Raw genomic sequence first — 23188 nt, 5'->3', positions numbered from 1 at the left:
TTCATTCCAAACTTCCTCAGCCGTCTCAGGAAGAAGAGGCGCTGATGAGCCTTCTTCACAACGACTTCAGTGTGGATGGACCATGTGAGTTCCTCAGTGATGTGGACACCCAGGAACTTAAAGCTGCTGACTCTCTCCACTGGTGCTACATTGATGGTGATGGGACTGTGTTCTCTGTCTTTTCTTCTGAAGTCCACCACAAGCTCCTTTGTCTTACTGACGTTGAGGGAGAGGTTGTGCTCCTGACACCAGTGTGTCAGAGTGTGCATCTCCTCTCTGTAGGCTGTTTCATCATTGTCAGTGATCATGCCTACCACCGTCGTGTCATCAGCAAACTTAATGATGGCATTGGAGCTATGTGTTGCCACACAGTCATCTGTGTACAAGGAATACAGTAGTGGGCTTAGAACACAGCCCTGTGGGGCTCCAGTGTTGAGGGTTAGTGATGAGGAGATGTTGCTACCTATTCTAACCACCTGGCGTCTGCTTGACAGGAAGTCCAGGATCCAGCTGCACAGTGAGCTGTTTAAGCCCAGAGCCCTGAGTTTCTCATCTAGCTTGGAGGGCACTATGGTGTTGAATGCTGAGCTGTAGTCTACAAACAGCATTCTCACATAAGTGTTCTTTTTTCCAGGTGGGAGATAGCAGTGTGTATTGTAGATGCAATGGCATCATCAGTGGAGCGGTTGTTGCGGTAAGCAAACTGCAAAGGGTCAAGAGAGAGAGGCAGCACAGAGCAGATGTAATCTCTGATTAGTCTCTCAAAGCATTTGCAGATGATGGGGGTCAGAGCAACAGGACGCCAGTCATTTAAGCAAGTTATTTTTGATTGCTTTGGAACAGGCACAATGGTGGATGTTTTAAAGCATGTGGAGACTACAGACAAAGAGAGGGAAAGGTTGAAAATGTCCATAAAAACATCAGCCAGCTGGTTCACGCACGCTCTGATGACGCGGCCCGGAATGCCGTCTGGGCCCGCGGCTTTGCGGATATTCACCCGTCGGAAGGATCGGGTTACATCCGCTACAGAGACAGAGAGTGAACTAACCTCGACCGCGAGAGCTCTCTCCGCGAGGGCGGTGTTATTTCCCTCAAAACAAGCATAAAAAGTGTTTAGCTCATCCGGGAGAGAGGTAGCGGTGTTCATGGTGGAGTTTTTATTCCCTTTAAAGTCCGTGATGATGTTAATTCCCTGCCACATGCTTCCAGAGTTGGTGGTGTTAAACTGTCCTTCAGTCTTGCTCCTGTACTTGCGTTTTGCAGTTCTGATAGTTTTTCGGAGGGCATAACTGGCTTGTTTATGCTCCTCCGCGTTCCCGGAATTAAAAGCGGAGGTCTGCACATTAAGTGCCCCGCAAACATCGTTATTTATCCATGGTTTCTGATTCGGATAGATCCGTATTGTTCTGGTAAGAACCACGTCCTCCACGCATTTTTTGACGAAACACATTACGCTATCAGCGTAAAGCTCGATGTCGTCATCAGAGGCGGGCCGGAACATCTCCCAGTCCGTGTGATCAAAACAGTCTTGTAGCGTAGAATCTGATTGGTCCAACCAGCACTGGATCGTTCTGAGGGTGGGTGCTTCCTGTTTCAGTTTCTGCCTGTAAGCGGGCAGAAGCAGAATGGAAGAGTGGTCCGATTTGCCAAATGGTGGGCGGGGGAGGGATTTGTAGCCATCTCGGAAGGGAGAGTAGCAATGGTCCAAAACCCGGTCCCCTCGTGTGTTGAAACTAATGTGCTGGTGGTATTTTGGTGCGACTGATTTTAAACTGGCTTTATTAAAGTCCCCGGTCACAATGAATGCGGCCTCAGGGTGCACGGTTTCCTGCTCACTTATACTCCCATACAGATCCTTGAGTGCCTGGTCTGTGTCAGCTTGTGGCGGGATATACACAGCAGTGATAATGACCGCTGTGAATTCCCTCGGTAGCCAGAATGGTCAACACAGAAGCATGAGAAATTCCAGATCAGGAGAGCAGAAAGACTTGATAGAATGTACATTCCTCTGATCACACCAGGATTTGTTGATCATAAAACATACTCCACCACCTCTGCTTTTACCTGAGAGGTCTTTCGCTCTGTCCGCTCGGTGCACGGAGAACCCCGCGGGTTCAATGGCTGAGTCTGGAATCTCCACAGACATCCAAGTTTCCGTAAGGCAGATAATGCAGCAGTCCCTCGTCTCTCGTTGGAAAGAGATCTGCGCTTTCAGCTCGCAGAGCTTGTTATCCAGAGACTGAACATTTGCCAGTAGAATAGTGGGTAGCGGGGGTCAATTTGCATGGTGTCTTACTCAGATGAGAACGCCGGCTCTGTTTCCCCTTTTCCTTTTGCATTTCCGCGGCCGGGCAGCCCAGACAAAGGGCTCCGCTTGCGTGTTTGTAAACAGCGGGTCGACATTGAGGAATTTGAAGTCCGGTTTACGGTGTGAAATTGCTGAACCAATGTCCAAAAGTGTTTGTCTGTCGTAGACAATAAGGCAGACAACATCCAAGACAAAAAACATAAGAATTGTGAACAAAACAAACAAAACACTACTATGTTGTGTCGGAGCTCGCAACGCAGCAGCCATACTCGGCACCATCTTGAGTCCAGTCAATTATCTGGAGTCATCGGAGAGGGAATTAGCTGCTAATCCGCTAGTGACCAAGGTGGATTTGCAACGCATCTGGGAAAAACTGGAGGATTTGGAGAATCGTAATCGACGAAACAATGTCTGAATTGTTGGAATTCCTGAGCATGAGGAAGGACGAGATATGGTCAAATTCCTAGACGGGCTCCTTCCGAGTCTGCTCGACATAACAGGCCATAAGCTGGAAATTGAGTGAGCTCACAGAGTCCCAGCTCGGAGATCCACTGAAGGAGAAAGGCCCTGATCATCCGATAAAGATCTCGTGTTACGCTAGGCGAGGAGTAAAGGAAGGCTTTCTTGGAAGAACCAAGGCATTTTCTTGTTCCCAGACTTTGCGAATTCAACATGAGAGAAACATGATCGATTCAAGGAATGCAAGAATCTCTTACATCAACGAAAGGTTGCTTTTGCTCTGATGTTTCTGGCCAAACTGAGAATAGATGCTAAGGATGGCCATAGAGAATTTACATGCCCACAGCAATCATTGTCCTTCATAAAGACAGTGGAGTGATTAAGCCATTTGGTGGTTTTCATGTTGCTGCCTAGTGGGCCTGACTCACTGAACATACACTTGACTGTCCGAGGAAGTTGGGCACCTTTTTCGTTTCTTTTTGTGCTGGTTCCGCCTTGTGGCTAGAGATTGTTTTGTGGAAGAACACACCTTCGGGACAGTTATGTAGACAAATTTACACGTTTTTTGTGTTTATTCCGGTTATTGGCTGGAGTTTGTTTTATAGACTATTTTTTGCTGTGTAATTCTGACAAAATTTGTATAGAAGCACCGGTCTTGAGCAATCTGACGGCAAAGTTGTCGCGGGGACTCTCATAGGCATACATGGACTGTTTGAGTTTAAAGAGATGGACACCAGTTGGCACTGTCGTGCACGGTGTTAATGTGCACGTTTTTCTTTTTTCTGTTTGTTTGGTTCTGGGGGAAGTTCAGGGTTTGATTATTGCACTAATGTTGGAATGTGATCTTTATAATCTTGTTTTTGACACACAATTAATTTTTTCTAATATGTCAAATGTTATTATGAGTGGATTATCTCTCTCCACATGGAATGTGAATGGGTTGGGGCACTCCATAAAAATAAGGAAGGTTATTTATTTTCTTAAATGTAAGAAATATCATATAATGTTCCTTCAAGAAACACATCTTTCCCCGAAGGAAGCTGAAAAATTTGGGAAGATATGGAGTGGGCATGCTTTCTTTAGTGCTGGCACGAGTAAGAGCAGGGGAGTCATTAAATTGATAAGTAAACATCTACAATTCAAATGTCTCAAACAGATTAAAGATAAATTAGGAAGAGTCATTACTGTTTTATCAGAAATTCAGGGACAAAGGCTGATTTTGGCTCATATTTATGAGCCTAACGCTGATGATCAGGGCTTTTTTTATAGATGTTGAAGGGATGTTGCAAGCCGCTGGCACCCCTCATGATATAATATTGGGAGGAGACTTTAATCTTTGATGGACTCAGTCCTTGATCATAGTGAAGCAAAAGTGTGTAAACCCCCTACAGCAACATGGATGCTTCACAGGATGTTTAAAAATCTTGGCCTTACAGATATCTGGAGACTTTTGAACCCATCTGGTAGGGACTATACATTTTTTTCATGAGTCCATAAGATTTATTCTAGAATTGATTTTTTTATATATTTAAGTCCCTCATTTCATCTGTTGTTGATTGCTCAATTGGAAACATCTTAGTCTCAGATCACGCCCTAGTGAGTTTAGAGGTGTTGCCACATACAGAGAAAAATAAATCATATAGTTGCTGCTTTAATGTATCCCTGTTGCAAAATCCTGAATTTCAACAAATGTTAATGGCTGAAATTAATGTTTATATGGAGACCAACTGGTCCTCAGTATCCTCTGTGGGCGTGGCTTGGGAGGCACTTAAGGTGGTTCTTAGGGGCCGGATCATACATTATGCCTCATTCATCAAAAAATCCAAAGCATGAGAACTCATGAAGTTGGAAGGGAATATTAAAAGTGCCGAGGCAGAGCTGAAGTGCCAAATGTCATCTGATGGCCTCAGAGAATTGACCCAATTGAAATACAGATATAATGCTATTTTGTCACGGAAGGTGGAGTTTTGGTTATTCAGTGCAAGACAGTCATACTTTGAGTTGGGGGACAAAGCAGGGAAGTTTTGGCTAGATACATAAAGTAGAGAGAGTCTTTTTCTACCAATCCCTCAGTGAAATCTGCTGGTGGTGAAATATTTACCTCAGCCATTGATATTAATAATGCTTTTAAATAATTTTATCTTGATCTTTATAGTTCCACGTCTTCGTCTGCTGATGAAGATATTAGGAATTTTGTGGAACCATTAGAACTCCCTAATTTGACGATTGAGCAAATATATTCTCTTGATTCTGAGATAACCTTGGAGGAGTTTGGCGAGGCAATTAAGGCCTTGCCTACAGGCAAGGCTCCGGGGCCAAATGGCTTTTCTGCTGAATTTTTTAGATCTTATGCTACAGATCTGGCTCCACTTTTGTTAGAAGTTTATATGGAATCATTAAAGAACGGAAATCTTCTGCCAACACAAGCCCGGATCAGTCTGATTCTTAAAAAGCACAAAGATCCAAGAGAGTGTAAGAGTTCCTGTCCAATTTCCCTGATCCAGCTAGACATAAAAATATTGTCAAAAATACTGGCTTACCAATTAAGTAAAGTTATGACATCTCTTATACATATAGATCAGGTGGGGTTTATTCGAGGCCACAGCTCTTCTGATAACATTAGGCGTTTCAACAATATCATGTGGTCAGTGGTGAATGATCAGACTCCGGTTGTGGCCATCTCACTTGATGCCGAAAAGGCATTTGTTATGGTAGAATGGGATTATCTTTTTAAGATTTTGGAAATATATGATTTTGGGAAAACTTTTATTGGATGGATTAAGTTACTTTACCGACACCCTGTTGCGGCGGTACAAACAAATGGATTAATTTCATATTATTTGACTCTGGATAGGGGCACCAGGCAGTGTTGCCCTCTCCCCATTATTGTTCTGTCTTGCCTGGAACCATTAGCAGCCACGATAAGAAAGGAGGATGATTTTCCAGGGGAGGTGGCGGGAGGTATGGTGCATAAGCTTTTGCTTCATGCAGATGATATTTTATTATTTGTCTCCAATCCTACTAGATCTATGCCTTGCTTCCACAGAATTATTAATTTCTTTTCTAAGATACAGAGTCAGTTGGTCTAAATCCGAAGCTTTGGCTCTGACAGCGTACTGTCCAGTAACGGCTTTCCAACCGGGCACCTTCCAGTGGCCCAAACAGGACATTAAGTATTTGGGCATTTTATTCCCAGCAAATTTGTCTGATTTAGTTAAGAGTTAATTTTGACCCCTTAATAAAAAGGTTTTCGAGTGATGTGGGCAGGTGGGCTTCATTACGTTATCTATGATTGGGAAGGTTAATGTTATTAAAATGAATTGTATTCCAAAATGTACAATCTCTCCCTGTAGATGTCCCCTTCTCTTATTTCAAGCAATTTGATATTATAGTGAAGTATTTCATTTGGAATGTTAAACGTCCCAGATTACATTTTAATAAGTTACATAGGCTGATTGACAAAGGTGGGCTAGGCCTACCCAAGATTTTGTTTTATTATTATGCATTCGGTCTCAGATATTTGGCTCATTGGTCGCTTCCACCTGAGAGAGCCCCTCCCTGGTTTTGTATTGAACAGGAAGTTATTGCCCCTTTTGTGCCAGTACAAAGGCTTTCTATTAAACTAACCAGAGAAGTTGCACCCACCTGCTGGCGATGCCAATGAGAAGATGGAGACACAATCCATGTTTTTTGGTTGTGTGTTAAGATCCAAGAATTTTGGTTGAAGTTTCAGAGTTGTAAGTGTGACGTTTTGGGCACACAAATTTTACTTTGTCCCAGATTCTGTATTTTGGGTGATGGGGCAGTCATAAATTTGGGGGACAATCACATAAAAAATTAGGTTCTGACCAGTCTCATGATTGGCAGGCAAATTATTTTAAGGGGATGGAAGTCAAATGGAGCGCCCTCATTTTCAGAGTGGTGTGTGGAAATGGGGAGGGTGGCAGCTTTCGAGTAGGTGGCAAGTAGAAGGCTGGGTTTTGGGGACTTATCTGTTAAGAAATGGGGCATTTATTAAGCATTTTTGGGGACTCTCGGGGAGGGGATATGGAGAGTGTAGTTTAGTTTAATTATGTATGTTTATTATATTTTCTTTTTTGTTTTCTGTTTTGTGTGTGCGTGTGTGTGTTTGTGTGTGTGTGTGTGTGTGTGTGTGTGTGTGTTATTATGTGTGACCACAGGGGTGTTCGTTGGGGGTCAGGGTGGGGTTGGTGAATGGGGAGGGATATTAGTGGAGGTTGAATGTGAAATGTTGATTTGTTGTATATGTGTTGGGATTTTCTTTGTTGTGTATATATGAATCAATATAAAATGTTAATTACAAAAAAAAAAAAAAAAGATTTCAATATGTTGGAGAGGCAGTATGGCCGATATCGGAAAAACTGGTACCACTGAAATCCGCATGACTTAAGGAATCCACAGACACTGACCCCTGCTTTTAGGACATATGGATCAAAAGTTACAGACAAAAACATTTATTTTCACATTTCTTGACCCATAGGTGGTGCTGACACGAAACCCTGCATAGGACATAGCATTGCCAAGATACAGCCTCAAATCCGATTTCACAGCCACCTCGTTAACTATTTGTTTGTATAACTTTACAAGTCAAATATCAAACATCTGTATAATTCATTCTGTGTGGCTCGGCCTGGATATTATTTTGAGACATTTTGTGTGCAAATCAGGCAAAGTTTAATGGAGCAGAAGTGAAAAAATGACAAATTACATAATCCAAGATGGCAGCCACTGTATTGGGCAGAGTTTAAATATAAGGAGTCAAGAGGAGTGTAATAAGACAAAAAAAAAATTATTGTGTCTCTAGGACAAACGGTTTAAAAGATACACTCAAAAGAAAAGGGAATTTTTGACATGTGGTGTCGCTATAGAGTTTGTCCTAGAGACCCCAAATTTTGTGTGGTGTCTATTCATGCCCATCCCTAATTTTCCTAAATATAGTTCTATGGACTGCCATAGACTCCCATTAGGAAGAATACTAATGGATACAACAGGGGCTACAACACCTTTGGTGCATGGCCCCTAATAATACCAATGGATACAATAGGCGCCTGTGACGAGGAGGAGGGTGGGGCCGGGCCGTGCAGCAGAACGTGGCAGTTCGGGAGAGAGAGAGCCACATGCAGCTGCCATGTGTGTTTGTGTTGTGTCTTTTTGTTTAAATTAAATATTATTTTGACTGTTCGGCCGGTTCCTGCCTCCTCTTTTCCCAACCTTAACCTTGTTACAGTGCCATAGTCAAAATACCTTTTGAATGTAACTGTATCCTGATTAGCTGTAGTGGAATATAGTTACTAATATTTAGTATTTTAAATACGTAATCCCATTTAGCTCTAAAACTATAAAGTATAATACACATTCAAAACAATAAATTGCAAAATTGCCAAATCAACTCATGAAAACAAATAATTATCATTACTGTAAATCACTTACCTTGCAACTTCACCTCCAGAAAAAGTTGTGTGGTAATGAGGATGAACAGGGCCATTTCAAAGTGTTTGTGAATAAGAAGTGGACAATGGAATCTTGTCTAAAAGTGTTTGATAGGGAAGCAGGTAATGAGATGTTACAGTAGGCAAAAGTCAACATTTTAAACGTCTGTTCAACCAGAAACCTTTGTAGAAGAAGTATAGCAAACCAGTTATCATGTATCAATCTGGAAATAAGATCATCACAATTAGTCCAATAAATAAAATAAAAAAAACAGGTGATTACAGTACGTCATGACATGACAGTGAAGGAGTTTCAAAGTCCACTTTCACTTTACATGTATCAGCTTTTGTTATTTGTTGTGGAGAAGTGGAAAACGAGAAGTGCAGTGGTCCTTAAATGTAATAATGAGTCACATAAAGCCTTAATGCGACCTTTTGTGTAAAACAAAATGTTGTTGTCTGAATAGCAAACTTTAAACACAAGAGAAAATGGCTGAATTGCCGGCTTTGTCTGGATAACTCAATATGATATTCCATGTAGAGTGGCATAAAAGTGTAAACTAAATAAATATGGAACTGAGTAAACTGATAGGAACAAATGGTTCTTTATAAAACTGTGAATGTGTCTTTGATAAGACTGTTCTGTTTGATAGTCAAAACTGAATTTCAACTGCTAGCATTAGCGTTAGCTTGCTCAACCCTGCTTAAAAACCCCATCTTAAACTAACCTAAGGTGGCCATAGCTAGTTTAAGCTGGTCTACCAGCCTGGCCATGCTGGTGTTCAGCTGGTTTAGCTGTTCAGCCCACTGGTCTCCCAGCCTGACCAGTTAGCCACTTTAGGCTGGTTTAAGGTTTGTTTGTTTTTTTCAGCAGGGTAGCCTTTTGGTTTTGTGTTTCCTGTGTGTCCTTTCATCGTTTATGGCTTGTTTTTGTGTTGTCCTGTTTTATTTAACATCAAAACAAGCCATTTATGTTCTTATACTGATATTGTTCAGAAGGATATGTCCCAAATTGCCATCCACTGCCTCCTGTGCTGTCGACAAGGGGGATTTCTTTGTCCTTTTTTGAGAGAAAAAAGCACCTCCCTCATCTATAAAACCCAGCAAATACTGGATTTTAGTTGCAACATGACAACATTGTGTTCATCATTGTTTCAGGTAATGGAAAATATCTATTTTTACCCTTTATAGTATTGTGTCATTTTGTTTTTGTGGTATTTACTCTCCCCCTAATTTATTTATTGATACCACACAATGTAGGACTGTTGGGTTAGTGGGTCACAAATGACAATTGCAACCACTTGTGTGAGAGAGATACCGAATGAACAATGCAGTGCCATTAATTCAAAGCATTTACTGATGGTTTTAAAGGGGTCAGTGTAACAACAATCCACACCCACTTCGGTGGCCTTCAAGGCCTGAAATAATCCCACTGCATGGGCTCAGAAATGTTTTTCTAGGTCACCTTATTGTCAGATATTAAACGTCAGGGGCACTGTTTAAACAGGGGGTTTAGTGATTATATAAATCGATCAAAAAGAGAATAGGAGAATCTGAGCAAAGAGGATCTGGTCTGAAAGGTTGCTAGGAAGGACAAAAGCAACAGACGCAGTTTGAAATGGGAGGGCTTGCCAAACTTTATATCTCTTTTGTAAACAGTCACAAGAAGGAGAATCTGAAACACTTAGCTGCATTAAAATGACTTTTTTAATGACTTAAATGGGCCATTTAGTCCATTTACACTTTTATTTCTTTCTAACCTCTATCAAAGCTTTAATCAGTTCAATCCTGGCAACAAGATTTATCATACAGGCTGTTTGTCAGCGTCAGTGCGGTACATTGTAGTATTAAACATTTGAATTCTGCATTTGAATAATTTGGTTTACAAAGACTTCTTTTTACAAATCGGCTTCAAGATAAGTCAGAATTATAGTATGAGGTGAAATCGTAAGAATTTGTATAAGAACAAAAATTTACAGTTTTACTAAAATAAATAAACCAATGAATGATGTTATTACAATTTTTCCTAAGTGTAAGTCCTAACCCAAACCTACATCTAACCATAAAGCAAAACCCCTTTCCCCAAACCCTAAATAAAAGGTGCTGTAAGAGATTTTATCTGTTCTACTTCCACAAGACTGAGCCGTTGAACTAGCCATGCCAGAGCTTTCCAAAACACTTCAAATCAAAGATAAATTTGAGACCGACACTGTACAGAAAAGCAGCATTAGTGCATGTTCCCATGGTTGTTAAACACAACAGTACCAAAATACCTCCCTCAACTGACAACTGTTATTTATCTGAATATGGCATTATGCCTCAATGATCCGCTTCAACTACAAAACTAAGGGTACGTTTACACGACAACGATGTATTAAATACGGAAACGTTTTTCTTTTGCATTTTGAAAAGTTTCGCGTACAGACGACAACGTTGTTAAAACGATCCCCCCACACGGATCCGCGAATTATTATTACTACAATTACTTTGCTGGAGAAGTGTCAATAAACTCAAAATCTTGAGCAGCACAATTGAAGTCCGCCATTGTAGTTTTGAATGTCTCACGCGTTGTTTTGAAGTACTCGCGGGCATGCCTATAGACTAAACACGTAATACGCATGCGCATGACGTCATCATTTTCACAAATTCGCATTTTTGTATGTTTACACGGAGACGAAAACGGCAGTTTCCAAAAACTTGCACTTTGAAACCCGTTTTCAAAAGTTTGCGTTTTCAGGCCCCAAAACGCTGTTGTCGTGTAAACGAACAGCCAAAACGCATAAAAAGTTTTCCGTTTTTAGTTGAAAACGTTGTCGTGTAAACGGCCCCAAAGAACACACAAAATGATTGACAGACAAAAGCGTCAAAGACTGCGGCCCTCGGACACATTTTTGTTTGCTGTTTACAAATCTAGAGCTGTCACAGAGATTGGTGAGATATCTCAGGACACTTATTTTAGTAATATCTTTCAGGGAGAAGGAACATTTTCTGCATACCATTCCATAAAGTAATTGCTTACAGCACCTTTAACAATGATTTTAATAGAAAAAACATTTTTGGGTACAACGGAAGAAAACAAGAAAGACACAAGAGGAGGGAAGCGTATTACAGGTAATTTACGTAAATTAGTCATTGCTAAAGTATGCCTGTATTTAATCGATTTGAAATTCTGTTTGTTGATTGGTTGATCTAAAAGTCGTACGATATCTTACGATTTCACGATTTCATATGAATTATTACGAGTTGTTATGAGACTATGTTGACTTTTTGTTACAAAAAATACAAGCTTTAATAGTTTGCTTCTAGATTAAGTTTTAGTTTGGAAATTGTTTCAACACATGATGGTTTCTCTAATGACCACACAGTATAGGGTCTGTCTAAAAACTGGCATTATTATTCTGATTTACAATACAGTAGTTAAAGTTGAAACATGTAGGCACTAGCATCAGCAAATTTTGCAAACATTACAACTGTTTTCCAACAGATTTTCTGAATACTACTCCTGTCTTTCATTGGTCACACATACAGACAGTCCCACCCCAAACTCACACCATTAATTGAGACTATAGCTGTGTTTCCACTATCGGGCCAGTGCAAGCCAGAGCTATCAACTGGTCAACCAAGGGCCAATAGCCTTGGACCTCAAGTTGCAAGACCAAAATCGATCAACATTCCCACCATCGAGCCAATAGCCCCACAGCGTTGCCCTAAACCCATCCTAAATATGCCACCCTGGTGCCAACATCACACACTCTGCTCATTTCACAAGCAAAATGGAAACTCAAGCTGAGGTATCAGACTCTGGAGACTAGCAAGCCCTCGAAATGAACATGATGAAGACTGAAGCTGCCGTTTGTTTGCTTATTTTGGTCTTTGCTTGGTGAAAAGTGAGACCTGCCTCAATACCCAGTTGGCCTTCTTAGGCCCAAGGGTAATCGGCGGGCCAAAGGCACTTGGCAGTTGGCAGTTGGCCCCGAGTAAGCACCGAGGAGGAACAAGCTGCTTTTCCACTATCGGGCCAGTGTGAGCCAGGGCTATCAACTGGCCAGCTGGGGCCAATAGCCGCACACCTCAAGCCACAAGACCAAAATTAATCTGCTTTCCCTCCATCGGCCAATAACTTAATACGTCACTGTGGTGGTAACGTCACACACCCCGCCTATTTCACAAGCAAGAGGGAAGCTCAAGCTGAGGTATCATGTTATCAAGTTATCTAGAATATCGAGTTTATATCGAATGTAAATAGCAAAATAAGTTAGCATTGAATACTCACCAACTGTAACTGCGATGGTGTCCCGAGTGGTCTCTCCACTAACAGCAGGACAATGTCCCAGCACATCGTCTATGAAAGTTCACCAAACCATGGGAAGTAATGTCTTTGGGCACTGCTTTGTCCATTAGGTGTTTTAACGGATTTATACTATGCCCACATTTTTTTTTTTTTTTTCCACAAACCTGTACCGTTGTGCGCTAGATACACAACCTGGGAAGTCCGGCAAAACTCCGCCTTTGACAACCGGCCTCAATCCCCAGTTGGCCTTGTTTGGCCCAAGGGTAATCGCTTCGAGAAAGCGCACAGGAGGCACGATGAAGCCCTAGAAGTGACAATGGGAACGCAACTGGCCCTGGCTCACACTAGCATGCCCTCATTTGGCCCGATAGTGGAAACGCAGCTATTGTTACTGGGTTGGGCTGGTTGGGATGCTCAAACAGACAAAGCAATGTTTTGATAGTGCCACAAAGCCTCAGTGTTTACACTTTTAGGAATGTCAGCCTTATAGTTGACTCTGCATATTAAGCTGGGATAGGAGGAAGTATTTTAACATCCAAAAAATTATACACTTCACCTTTAAATTTACAAAATTCATTTTCAAAAAACTACATGGGCATGAACAATCAATATTTCAGAGCTGTTGTATAAGTGAAAACAAGATTTGGTTTTAAGAAACACTTTTCAGAAAAAGGCTTTTTCTCTGAACTAACCCTAACCATTTTTTTTTTTCACATTGTAATCCAATATCTTAGACAGTTCATATACTGTACTTGTATAAAAAAGTAGGCTATAATACAAATCCAGACATGTAATTATTTTATATATGTTTAAGTTTATACCAAGATTTTATAACACGTCATTGGGTAGACTGTTTAATTAACTATATACTGTATGTAGACAAGTGTATCTAAGTGTATTAAGAATCTGCACATATTCAGCAAGCTAAAACAGATTGGTTAAAAAATTTAACTTGTTCACAGCATTTTTGAGGATACTACTATTTACTGGACCAACAACTTCCAGAAAAATGCTGCTAATTATAATGCTCTCTTCAAGCTTTACTATTATGCAGAAAATGTATGAGCATTTATTGGAAATGTTGTTGCTGAATTACCCTAGTGTTGTGAGCTTGTATCTCACTGAGGTCGTATAGAGTGGAATTCTTTTTTTTTGCCACTTTGATAAACGGACTAAACTAGAAATCTGAGTTATATATTCAGTATCTATGAAATATAAAGTACATATCACAAAATGAAAAGTTGTGGATTTTGTTGAATAATTCTTTTTTATAATTTCTTGCAATGACAAAAAAAATCCACCGGCCAGCAATTCTTCATCAATAAAACAATTGTAGAAGAAAAATGAAAAGGAGCACTTTTCAACATTTTCAATATATAGTCTCATATATAGAGAGAGAGAGTCCTTTATGGAGTAATAAATGTGTTCTAGCTTTTTCGATTGGTGTAAGATGAATAGATCTACACAGCCACTGTTGTGGTAGAAGACACAGGTGTTGCCGCTCCTTCTGGTGTTACTTTAGCTAATTGGTGGTCTTTGTTTAGCGAGCAGCTCCTTCCACAGAGCTGGCAGGATGCACAGAAAGAGTTGCAGCAGGGCAAGAAGCGAAACACGCTCAAACGCCATAGGAACCAGCCAGGAGCCCAACAGCACCAGCACATGAGAACTCCCCCTGCCGTAACGCCCAGAACCACATACAGGGCTAGTAGAGAAATGGAAGACTGGGAGTCTGCAAACAGGAAAATATTTCATGATAAAGTTAGTCAAGGGATGGGAATTATAGACTAAGGCCTACAATCCACATTTAAAGACCTCCCAAAAAAATCACTTGATAAGCACAGATTTCTTCAGGCTGATCTCATGAAAATTTCATCACTGTGGCGGCATTTTTGCTAAATTATATTATGGTTTGCTAAACTAAATTATTATAATGGTTCATTGCACGTGTCGCAGCAGTCTACTAAATATTTTTCCAAACAGATGAGGTTTTTAAAGTTAATAATCTAGTGAGTTTTAAATCAACAAAACTTACCTACGTACCCTAAACCTTAAAGGAGTCATGACATGAGGAATCAGATTTTCCTTGATCTTTTAACATATAAGAGGTCATTGTACTATAAAAACTTACTGTAAGTTTCAGAACTCTAAACTTCCTTTTCACTGCAAAATGAGCATTTGTTGAGACCAAGCTGCCAAAAGACTCGTTCTCTACTTCCACATTGTGATGTCACACCATGGCAGACATTTGCATCTGACCGCCTCCACAACAACACATCAATGCCTACTTTACCTTTTCACTTTCATAGCCACTTCAGTAAGGGTGAGCAGTGAGATGGCAAGGAGAGAGCAGGTCAATCAAGAGCAGAAAGCAAACCATAAGAGTGGGCATTTACTGTCAAGTCTTAAAGGTGCACTCAGTAATTCTAATCCAATACACTTTTTGTCAAATTTTGTCTGCTAGCTGTCCGTTCTGTGGGTGGGCTGAAAAAAAATCTAGTATTTGTACACAGCCCTGGTTCTGTAAATGGGACAAAAACAAAGTGGATCGGACCTATCCACACAACAATACTCCAGCCAATCAGCAACAGGGGGTGGTTCTTGCGTGTGCACAGGATGGGGTGTGGGGGGGCAGAGCCAGAGGGAAATTCATTAGAAGAGTGATGGTAAATCTGGTTGATGCAAACTTTCTAAACTGCAAGAAGGACAAATGGCTGAGAAACAGACCAAGAGAAAAAGGTCAGACGAATATAAACTAAAAAGGATTATGATAAGTCGAGGGCTAGGAGCCGCGTCAACATCAGCGAGGCTTATCAGCAGTGGAGAGACCTCAGAGAGGTAAAAGGCTTGAAGACAAATGCAGAAGTTGCTCTTTTTCTTCTCGATAGATGGGTAACATAAATTTTGCTATGTTTCACAGAACCCATATCTGCTGTTGTTGTGATGTTAGAATTAGGAGCGGGAGAGTTGTGAGTGTCTGGAGCTGATGTGTAAAAAACCGTCTTCTCTGCAAGTTATCTTAGCAGCAGCAACTAACTGCAGAAAGAGTTTGCTAACCCACTATATAGCTAACGTTATTTACATTACTTGCTGTGTTGTTGTTTGCTCTAATTGTCTAATGGTATTTGTCCGCACAACGTTTGCAAAGGGTTTTATTGCCACAAAGTTTTAAAAACACATGTTTGGTAGCTCCCTCTTCGGTCGGTGTGGTTTTGTATGTGTTACTGTAAAATCAAACTAAACAACTAACTCTTGCTAGTTCTAGTTGCTGTGTTTTGTATGCTGTTTTTGTGCTTGCTTGTCTGTCGTTTATTAACGTATTAGATTATTACTTTGCTTCACTTCAGCTATGAGAAAGAGACCTGCATGAATTTGGGGGGCAGAGCTTCCAAAGGAGCACTGAAGGGAGGGGTGTGTTTGTTTTGGCAGTTGAGTTTGAATATCAACAGTGTTTCTCAGGAATCGCTGAGTGCACCTTTAAAGGAGAAGCAGCACCAAAACCGAGCATTTCTGACAGAGGGTCAGAATGAGGGTGGAAAATTATTATGTTTTACAAATATATTAATATTATAAGTGAACCTCAAGGAACATATTAAAATGATAAAAAAAGGCATGCCATGACTCCTTTAAACTTAATTGATAGTGTAATAAAAGCAAATGTGAGATTAAAAATGCAATTGCTGAATCAATCACATCATTTTGTGGTGCTTTTCAGCTCACATGTTGGCTCGCATGCTCTTCAGGATTCATACCCCGGTTTAACCGCTATACAGCACAATTTGATCACAACCGAACAAGCTTGTAAATGTAGTTATTTATGTAATGGAAACGTCAAAATGTATCGCCTTAAGTAATGCCCTACAATAAAAGTGTTTTAATGTCATAATTTAGCACTGTGTAAGGAACAGGGCAAAAAGTATGTGTTTATGAACTGATAATCTGCAGTTTTACTCATGATTTATGTGAAAGTGAATAAAAGTTATTGTTTTAGTGCCTCTATTGTTCATTTCTCCAGAAAAACCGAGATACGTACAACGAGCCATGTAAACATTTGCAAAAAAGTGTAGTAATGTGATCATATGATACTAGGTTGATATGAAATTATAAAGTGTAAGTGTCTAAAAATGTTGTCAACACTAGCACATAAATGACCTCAAAGCTACAGAATTTATAGTTGGAAATATCCGTTTCATAATAATCATTTTAAAATTAATAGAAACTCATACTCTAACTGGAAGAGCCATCTTTAATTATGTTATATAAATTATTTCACATCCTTTGGTTGATTAAAGCTTTTTTGTTGTTGTTGTTGTTGTAAAGTCTGTTCCCTCAAGTAGCAGATAATTCTTTTGAACACCTTTGGATTTTGAAGAGGTAATTAAGGCCATAAAATGTGAAGTTTAATGATAGCTGTTTGTTCAGATTCACAAGTGTGTTACTTAGTGGCTACTTAGCAGACTAGTGCTCTTGAGTAGCTTCAACTCCAAGCTGATTTACAACTCACTGTTTGCAATGAACATTTATGTGCTCCTCAATTAGCTTTGTGTCCTGTGCCTTACAAAGCTCACCATTATGCAGCAATAAAACTAAATTTATAGACACCCAAATAGAACCACCTTTTTGAGTAGTAGTCATTATATTTGTATTCTCGTGCATTTATGTTCCTCGTCAGGATCATTGTTGTTTATCCAAAGCATGCTATTGCAGGATACTCCATGACTGTCATCTAGTTTACCAATAATCCACATCTGTACGATGGTCGATATACAGCAACCGTAATAACTAAACCCTCAACCATATAAAATTGATTTACTGAACACTGATGCAGCTTAAACAGACAGTAACTTGTCCTTTGTTTACTTTTTTTTGCCCTCTACAAGTAACTGCACAGCCTGTCCTAAACAACATTACTGACTCAAGTGGCTAATTTTGTCAGTGGGTGCCTAAAGTCAACATGAAATTAAAAGTACCACCCCACATTTTTTCAACAGCATTTGTGCCATTATTAACACAAAAAACAGTACAGTATGGGACAGTAAGTTTCCACTAAGGACATTAGAAGGGCCAGTCCATAAATGCAAAAATACAAACCGTTTCAAAATTATAGCTACAAGATGTACACATTATATGTGTTAACATGATTTTAGTGTGATAAAATCACTTACTAACTTTATCTGTGTAAAGTTATATCAGAGTCTTTCTAGCAAGTCAGTCCACTGTCGGCTATCTTTGGAAAGCTCGCAGGAGGCTATTTCCATTCATGACAGTGCACCTCCTATCTTCTTGAATGGGGAAACACTGAAACCTCATAAACGGTTGGTCAAGATTACAATCAAAGAACATATTTTAAAATCAGCAATAAAATCTGACAACAATGGAATCATAGATTGTGTTTAGTTACCTCAGATAACACTAAAGAAACACATTTTTCCTGGCTTTCATAGCTAATGCACCTGCACGTTCTCGAGTTGATTGACAGGCGATATCTGTATCTAAAAGGGGATTTGCTCTTTTACCTGTAAGGCGGGACTTCCTTTCTATATCCGTTGACCGTTGGGCATTCCAATTTCTCCCATTCATTTTAGTAGAAGTGGCCCGTCTCTGCTAAATAATATCTGGTTATATTCAATACAGGGATTAGGGTTTTGTTGTCATGGCAACAAAATTGTAATATTGGATATAATTGGATATAGGCTGTCACACACTTATAATATTTACAATATTTGTTTACTATATTTTTTAAACTATATTTAGACTGGCCTGGCCCCATTCTCTTCTATTGTAAGTGCCTTACTGTAACCGCGATATTTACTTATTTTTAAATAAATGAGGGATGAGTGAAAAAATTTTTTTTGTGTAAATCAACATGCCACAAATTATGTTATTGAGCTCAACTAGTATTGAACCCCGGAACATTCCTAAACAACTGGCTTGTCTTAAATGTGTTGCATGATAAGTCAGCTTTCATCACAATAAGGATTCTTTACTCCAGAGTTTCTGTTTAGTTGCTTTTCTGAATTATTAGAGGTCTTACCAGTCACAGAGTCAGGATCAGGGATGGTGTTTGGGGTGGCACAGTTCTTTAAAGTGGACACTGTCAGAATGGGTGAATTTAGCATAGGTGCCGGTTGGGTGACACGAAGCTGTGGGGACTTGGGTGTGGATAGAGGACCTAAAGCATAAAAAACAAGAACAAGTCCCTCCATTTAACCTTTGAGGACTCAAAATTAATTCTTTACTAGAGTGTTTGGAGAACACTACTTAGAGGTAATGGCTTATGAATCTAAAAAGGCATTTTATAGAAATGAATAGATATTAAAATACATTATAATATGATTAAAAGACAAGCAGCCTTTACTGACTATTGCAACCAGGGTAATCAATCAAGTCACTGCCATCGCCACAGTTGTCAATGCCTTTATCATCCGCACAAACCAGGCTCATTGGAATGCACTTCCCATTCCGACAATTGAAGTAAGGCTGCCCACTGCACTCTGATTGGTTAAAACCTGGAGAGACAAACATTATGAAACACTGATTGCAGTTTGTTGAGATTCTAGCTTCAGCTAAAGCTGTATTGTGTAATCTTTTAATTGTAAAACATATCTTGTATATCAGCCAGGATAGGTGGCAGGATTTTTTCACAGTGGGGGCCGGGCAGGGTACCGTGATCAGTCTGTGGTGGCACTGAAATTCTGTCCGACCGGGGGCGTGGGGGGTTACATGGGGGGCCAGGCTTCTGTCAGGGGGGCCGATGCCCCCCGAGCCCCCCCTCTACAACCGCCACTGATCTTAGCTTAATATGCGGAGACAACGATAAGTAAACCATTCGTAGTTTGATTTCCCCCAAAAGTGTAAACACTGTTAAAATAAACTTGACTTCACTGTGGCTCTGTGGTGTTATCAATATACTTCTCTATATGTTTGAGCATCCCGACAAGCCCGACAGAGCAACATTATTCAATTATTGGCCATCAATATGGCTATATGACTACAGTTTATTTGTTAGTATTGATTGTAGCTAATATAAATAAACCATAAGCTTTTCCGACCAAAAGAGCGCAACAGTCTGTTTATGGAAGTAAAAATCCCATTCATTTTGTCCATAGGGTAATTGATTTTTAAAAGTAACAACCGTACATTAAGACATAGCAGACCTGTCATCCAGGTATTGCGAGTCATCTTTTCTACTTCTCAGATCACTCTGCGACCTCTACAAGTTAGCTATTAAAATAATTTCAACTCATATCAGTGTTTCATGTCCATTTATTTATTTATTTTGCAAGTAGTCTAGTAATAAGCTGGATAATGAGCAGTCAGACAGTCATTTTCGCAAAATAAACACCACCAGAACTCTGACGCAAACCAGAGGTGCAAATGAGCTGTTCAGTGATTTCTTTCTTCTCGTGTAATAACATAATTTAAATGCAAATCAATATGACATGTCTATTTACTGTATTTATTTATTTGGTTAGTAGCCATGTAATAAGCAGGATAATGTACAGTCAGCCGGTTATTGCAAAATAAACCCCTTCAGGGTGATATTGTACAAGACCCTGATCCCCCTGTCAGGGTTTATTTTGCGATAACAACTGGCAGTATATTATCCCTTACGTATATGCTTCTGTTGAAGACATCAGTCCACATTATTTCAACTAATAGCGGAATTTTTGGTGAATAACTACACTACTCATGAATCCTGGAGAGAAACCATCCACCTGAAAAAGTGGGTGGACACTGTTGCACTCTATGACGACGAGGAGGAGGGTGTGGTCGAGCTGTGATGGTGCATGGCTGGTGCTGAATCAGCTGATCAGCGGGAGAGCGAGACAAAGGGGAGCCGGAGATGCCAGTTCGAGAGAGAGACACACACGGCCGTGCTGCATGTGTGTCTGTGTTCGTTTATGTTTTATGTTGTTTTAAGTTTAAGTTAATTTATATCTTTAAAGTTTATGTTGACTGTTCAGCCGGTTCCCGCCTCCTCCTTGCCCATCCTTATACTTAATAAGGCAAGTAGTAGGTGGGAACCGGCTGAGAAGTCAACATAAACTTTAATGATGAGCGCGGCCGCATGCATCTCTCTCTCTCTCTTGAACTGGCGCCTCCGGTTCCCCTTTATCTCGCTCTCCCGCTGATCACCTGATTCAGCACTGGCCAGCACTTGTCACACACCTTATAGTAGATGGGGGAACGTTTGGGAAACATTTGCAGTTCCATTTGGTGATGCTTGTGGTGCAAAAATTACATACTTCCGCTTTAAACAGTCTGAAAATATATGTTTTGTAAAGTGTTTTTATGCATTCTCTAACCCAGCCTGAAAGAAGTGAAGTCTCCAACAAAGTCCACCCTTGGCTGCGTTCCTCGGGTAACCAGACGTAGAGTTAGAAAGTTGCCAGTAGACAACACTGGTCGGGGAGGGCTCTTTCCACAAAGTGGTGGGCCAATAAGGGGTGCAGATGTATTCCTCCCATCGTAGAACTGGATGTAAGAGCCAGCATGGCAGGGGTCCTCTGGCCCCTCCCTAGTGGTTGGGTCCATGCTAAGGTCAAGTCGCATTGGGCCAGATGACGAAGACCCCTTAGGCAATTCTGGGAAGTGAGGTGCGGGGCTGTGTGGGGACACTCTCAGCAGGCTGTAGACCAGGAAAAAGCGAAAGTAGAATTGCACCTTGTCCCGGGGAGTTGCGGACTGCATGGTGAGGTGGCAATCTGTCCCCATGGAGATGAAGTAGTACTTCCGGGACTCTTGATGGGATTTTACGATCATGCCATCCCCCTGTATCGTCTGTCCACAGTAGTCCACAACATTCACTGTTGGAGATATTGAGATGGTAATGAAACTTGAAAGGATAGTTCACCCAGAATTTTAAAAAATTATCATGTTGTTCCAAACCCATATGACTTTCTTTCTTCCATGGAAAATCATGCATCTTTTTTCCATATAATTAAAGTGAATGGTGACTGAGGCCAAAATTCTGCCTAACATCTCCATTTGTGGTTGTAAATATATACAAAATGCATGTCTCCTAGATGAGAGACTCAAACTTTATTTGGAAACAAACTTTGTTTCAGTTACTGTTGTTTAGAATGAAAGAAGGAAGACAGGGATGAAAGGAACACAGCACAAATCCGATTCTAATCTAGAAAGACCACAAGTGGGAGCTGGCTTTGCATCCCCCCCCCCCCCCCCATCTGGGGTAGGAACCAAATAATAGGAAGATTTACAACCTCTCCTTGGTTTATTAGCTTTGTTACCAAGGCAACTGGATCCGTGATGTATCACTGCCAGGAATGTCCAGAGAAACCTATTGGTAGAAAAAGCCAGTACCTCAAAATATTCCGTATCCATGCGTCCTGAACTAAGTTTCCACAAAAATGAGCAGCAGCAGAATAGTAAGTTCCCTATAAATGTTTTAATTGTGTGGGCTAAAGCGTTCCAAGCTCAAATCAGACCTGGGTTCCCACTGTAATTTCAAACTTTAGTAAAACAGCAGAGAGTGTCCTAACTCTGTGGGTAATGACACAGATGAGAGAGGGCTTTTCACAGGACTAGATGAAGATATTATTCTTTACTGTCAGGTCAACTCAATAATCCTTTGCCAGATGTCTTGTCTTATAATAAAAGACAATGCATTATTTTCATATCAAAGAATAACTATATTAAATGTATAAATGTTGTTACAGAACATTGTTGTTGTAAATAAGTAACCTAAGAAGAAGAATATTATCAGTCACCCAGAATCAATGATGTAAGGAGATAATCAGTGAAATACGAAAAGATATGGATCCCAACACAATATGGTTATGTCATGATACAAAATCGTTAATGTATAAAATGTATCCTGAAGAATATACAGTATATATATATATATATATATATATATATATATATATATATATATATATATATATATATAGTATTTTTTTAAATTATATATAGAGCATAAGAAAGACCTCAAACCTTTCTTTTTTTTAAGAGTATTTCGTTCTAGTTTTTTTTTTATTTTATTTTTTATCTTGGATGAAAGCAAATAAACAGAAATAATGATATAACAACTTAGTAAAGATTAAAATGTAAACTGAATTCTATTTTAAATTTACTTTATAAAATTATAGTTAGGTTAAGACAAATTATATTGTATGAGCCAAATGTTTGAAATCTAAAACCCATTGCAACCTCCACTAGTTCTAATGCCAATACACACAAATAAATTAAGAACACCAGAAGAAAACTACTTGCAACAAGTGTCTTGAGACGACCAAGTAATAACGGGATAAATCTTGAAAATTGTGCACCCATCACCCTACCTGTCTCAATGGCGTGACTTTGGCGTGTCATTAAGCCGAGGAGAACAAACCATCCTGACAGGCGCTGAATGCATCGCACTTTGGCCATCTCGGGTGTCCAAGCAAAGCACTTGCGCCTCCAATGTTAAATGCAATTGGTCTGTCGCATTTGTATCAAGCAAAGTCTGTTCTCCTGAAAAGCAAACATTCCCTTTATTTATAAAGAGCACATATGATACACCCCTAAAGAAGTCTCTTTTCTCCAGGAATATTTGTCTGTGGAGACTCAGATGCGTCGAACTGAATCAGTGTTCATCATCTTGGCTTTTGTGCATTTGAAGCCTCTTTGTCAAATGTATGTGTCTGAACTATTTCCATGACAACAGGCCCAGTGTTA

At 40.0% G+C, this 23188-nt stretch overlaps 1 protein-coding gene across 1 annotated transcript; it reads right to left on the bottom strand.

Moving 5' to 3' along the window:
- Positions 1-13863: 13863 nt before the first annotated feature.
- On the bottom strand, positions 13864-23096 carry LOC127426120 (low-density lipoprotein receptor class A domain-containing protein 2-like). Its single transcript, XM_051672660.1, has 5 exons — positions 22813-23096; positions 20815-21315; positions 18868-19014; positions 18540-18677; positions 13864-14237 (listed from the first exon to the last, which is right to left on the bottom strand). The coding sequence occupies exons 1-5, from the start codon at positions 22898-22900 to the stop codon at positions 13969-13971; spliced, it is 1143 nt and encodes a 380-aa protein (XP_051528620.1). The 5' UTR covers positions 22901-23096; the 3' UTR covers positions 13864-13968.
- Positions 23097-23188: the final 92 nt, after the last annotated feature.

The sequence above is a fragment of the Myxocyprinus asiaticus genome, chromosome 35, assembly GCF_019703515.2.
Source record: "Myxocyprinus asiaticus isolate MX2 ecotype Aquarium Trade chromosome 35, UBuf_Myxa_2, whole genome shotgun sequence".
In the NCBI taxonomy this organism is placed as follows: domain Eukaryota; kingdom Metazoa; phylum Chordata; class Actinopteri; order Cypriniformes; family Catostomidae; genus Myxocyprinus; species Myxocyprinus asiaticus.
The sequence above is the reverse complement of the archived record's forward strand: the minus strand, read 5'-3'. Positions and strand labels throughout refer to the sequence as shown.

Excerpts from the sequence above, each read along its gene's own strand:
- LOC127426120 (XM_051672660.1), bottom strand. The coding sequence starts at position 22,900 with ATGGCCAAAGTGCGATGCATTCAGCGCCTGTCAGGATGGTTTGTTCTC. Across the intron at positions 21,316-22,812 it reads AAGTCACGCCATTGAGACAG|TGAATGTTGTGGACTACTGT; the intron begins GTAGGGTGATGG and ends TATCTCCAACAG. Across the intron at positions 19,015-20,814 it reads CTTCACTTCTTTCAGGCTGG|GTTTTAACCAATCAGAGTGC; the intron begins GTTAGAGAATGC and ends TTGTCTCTCCAG.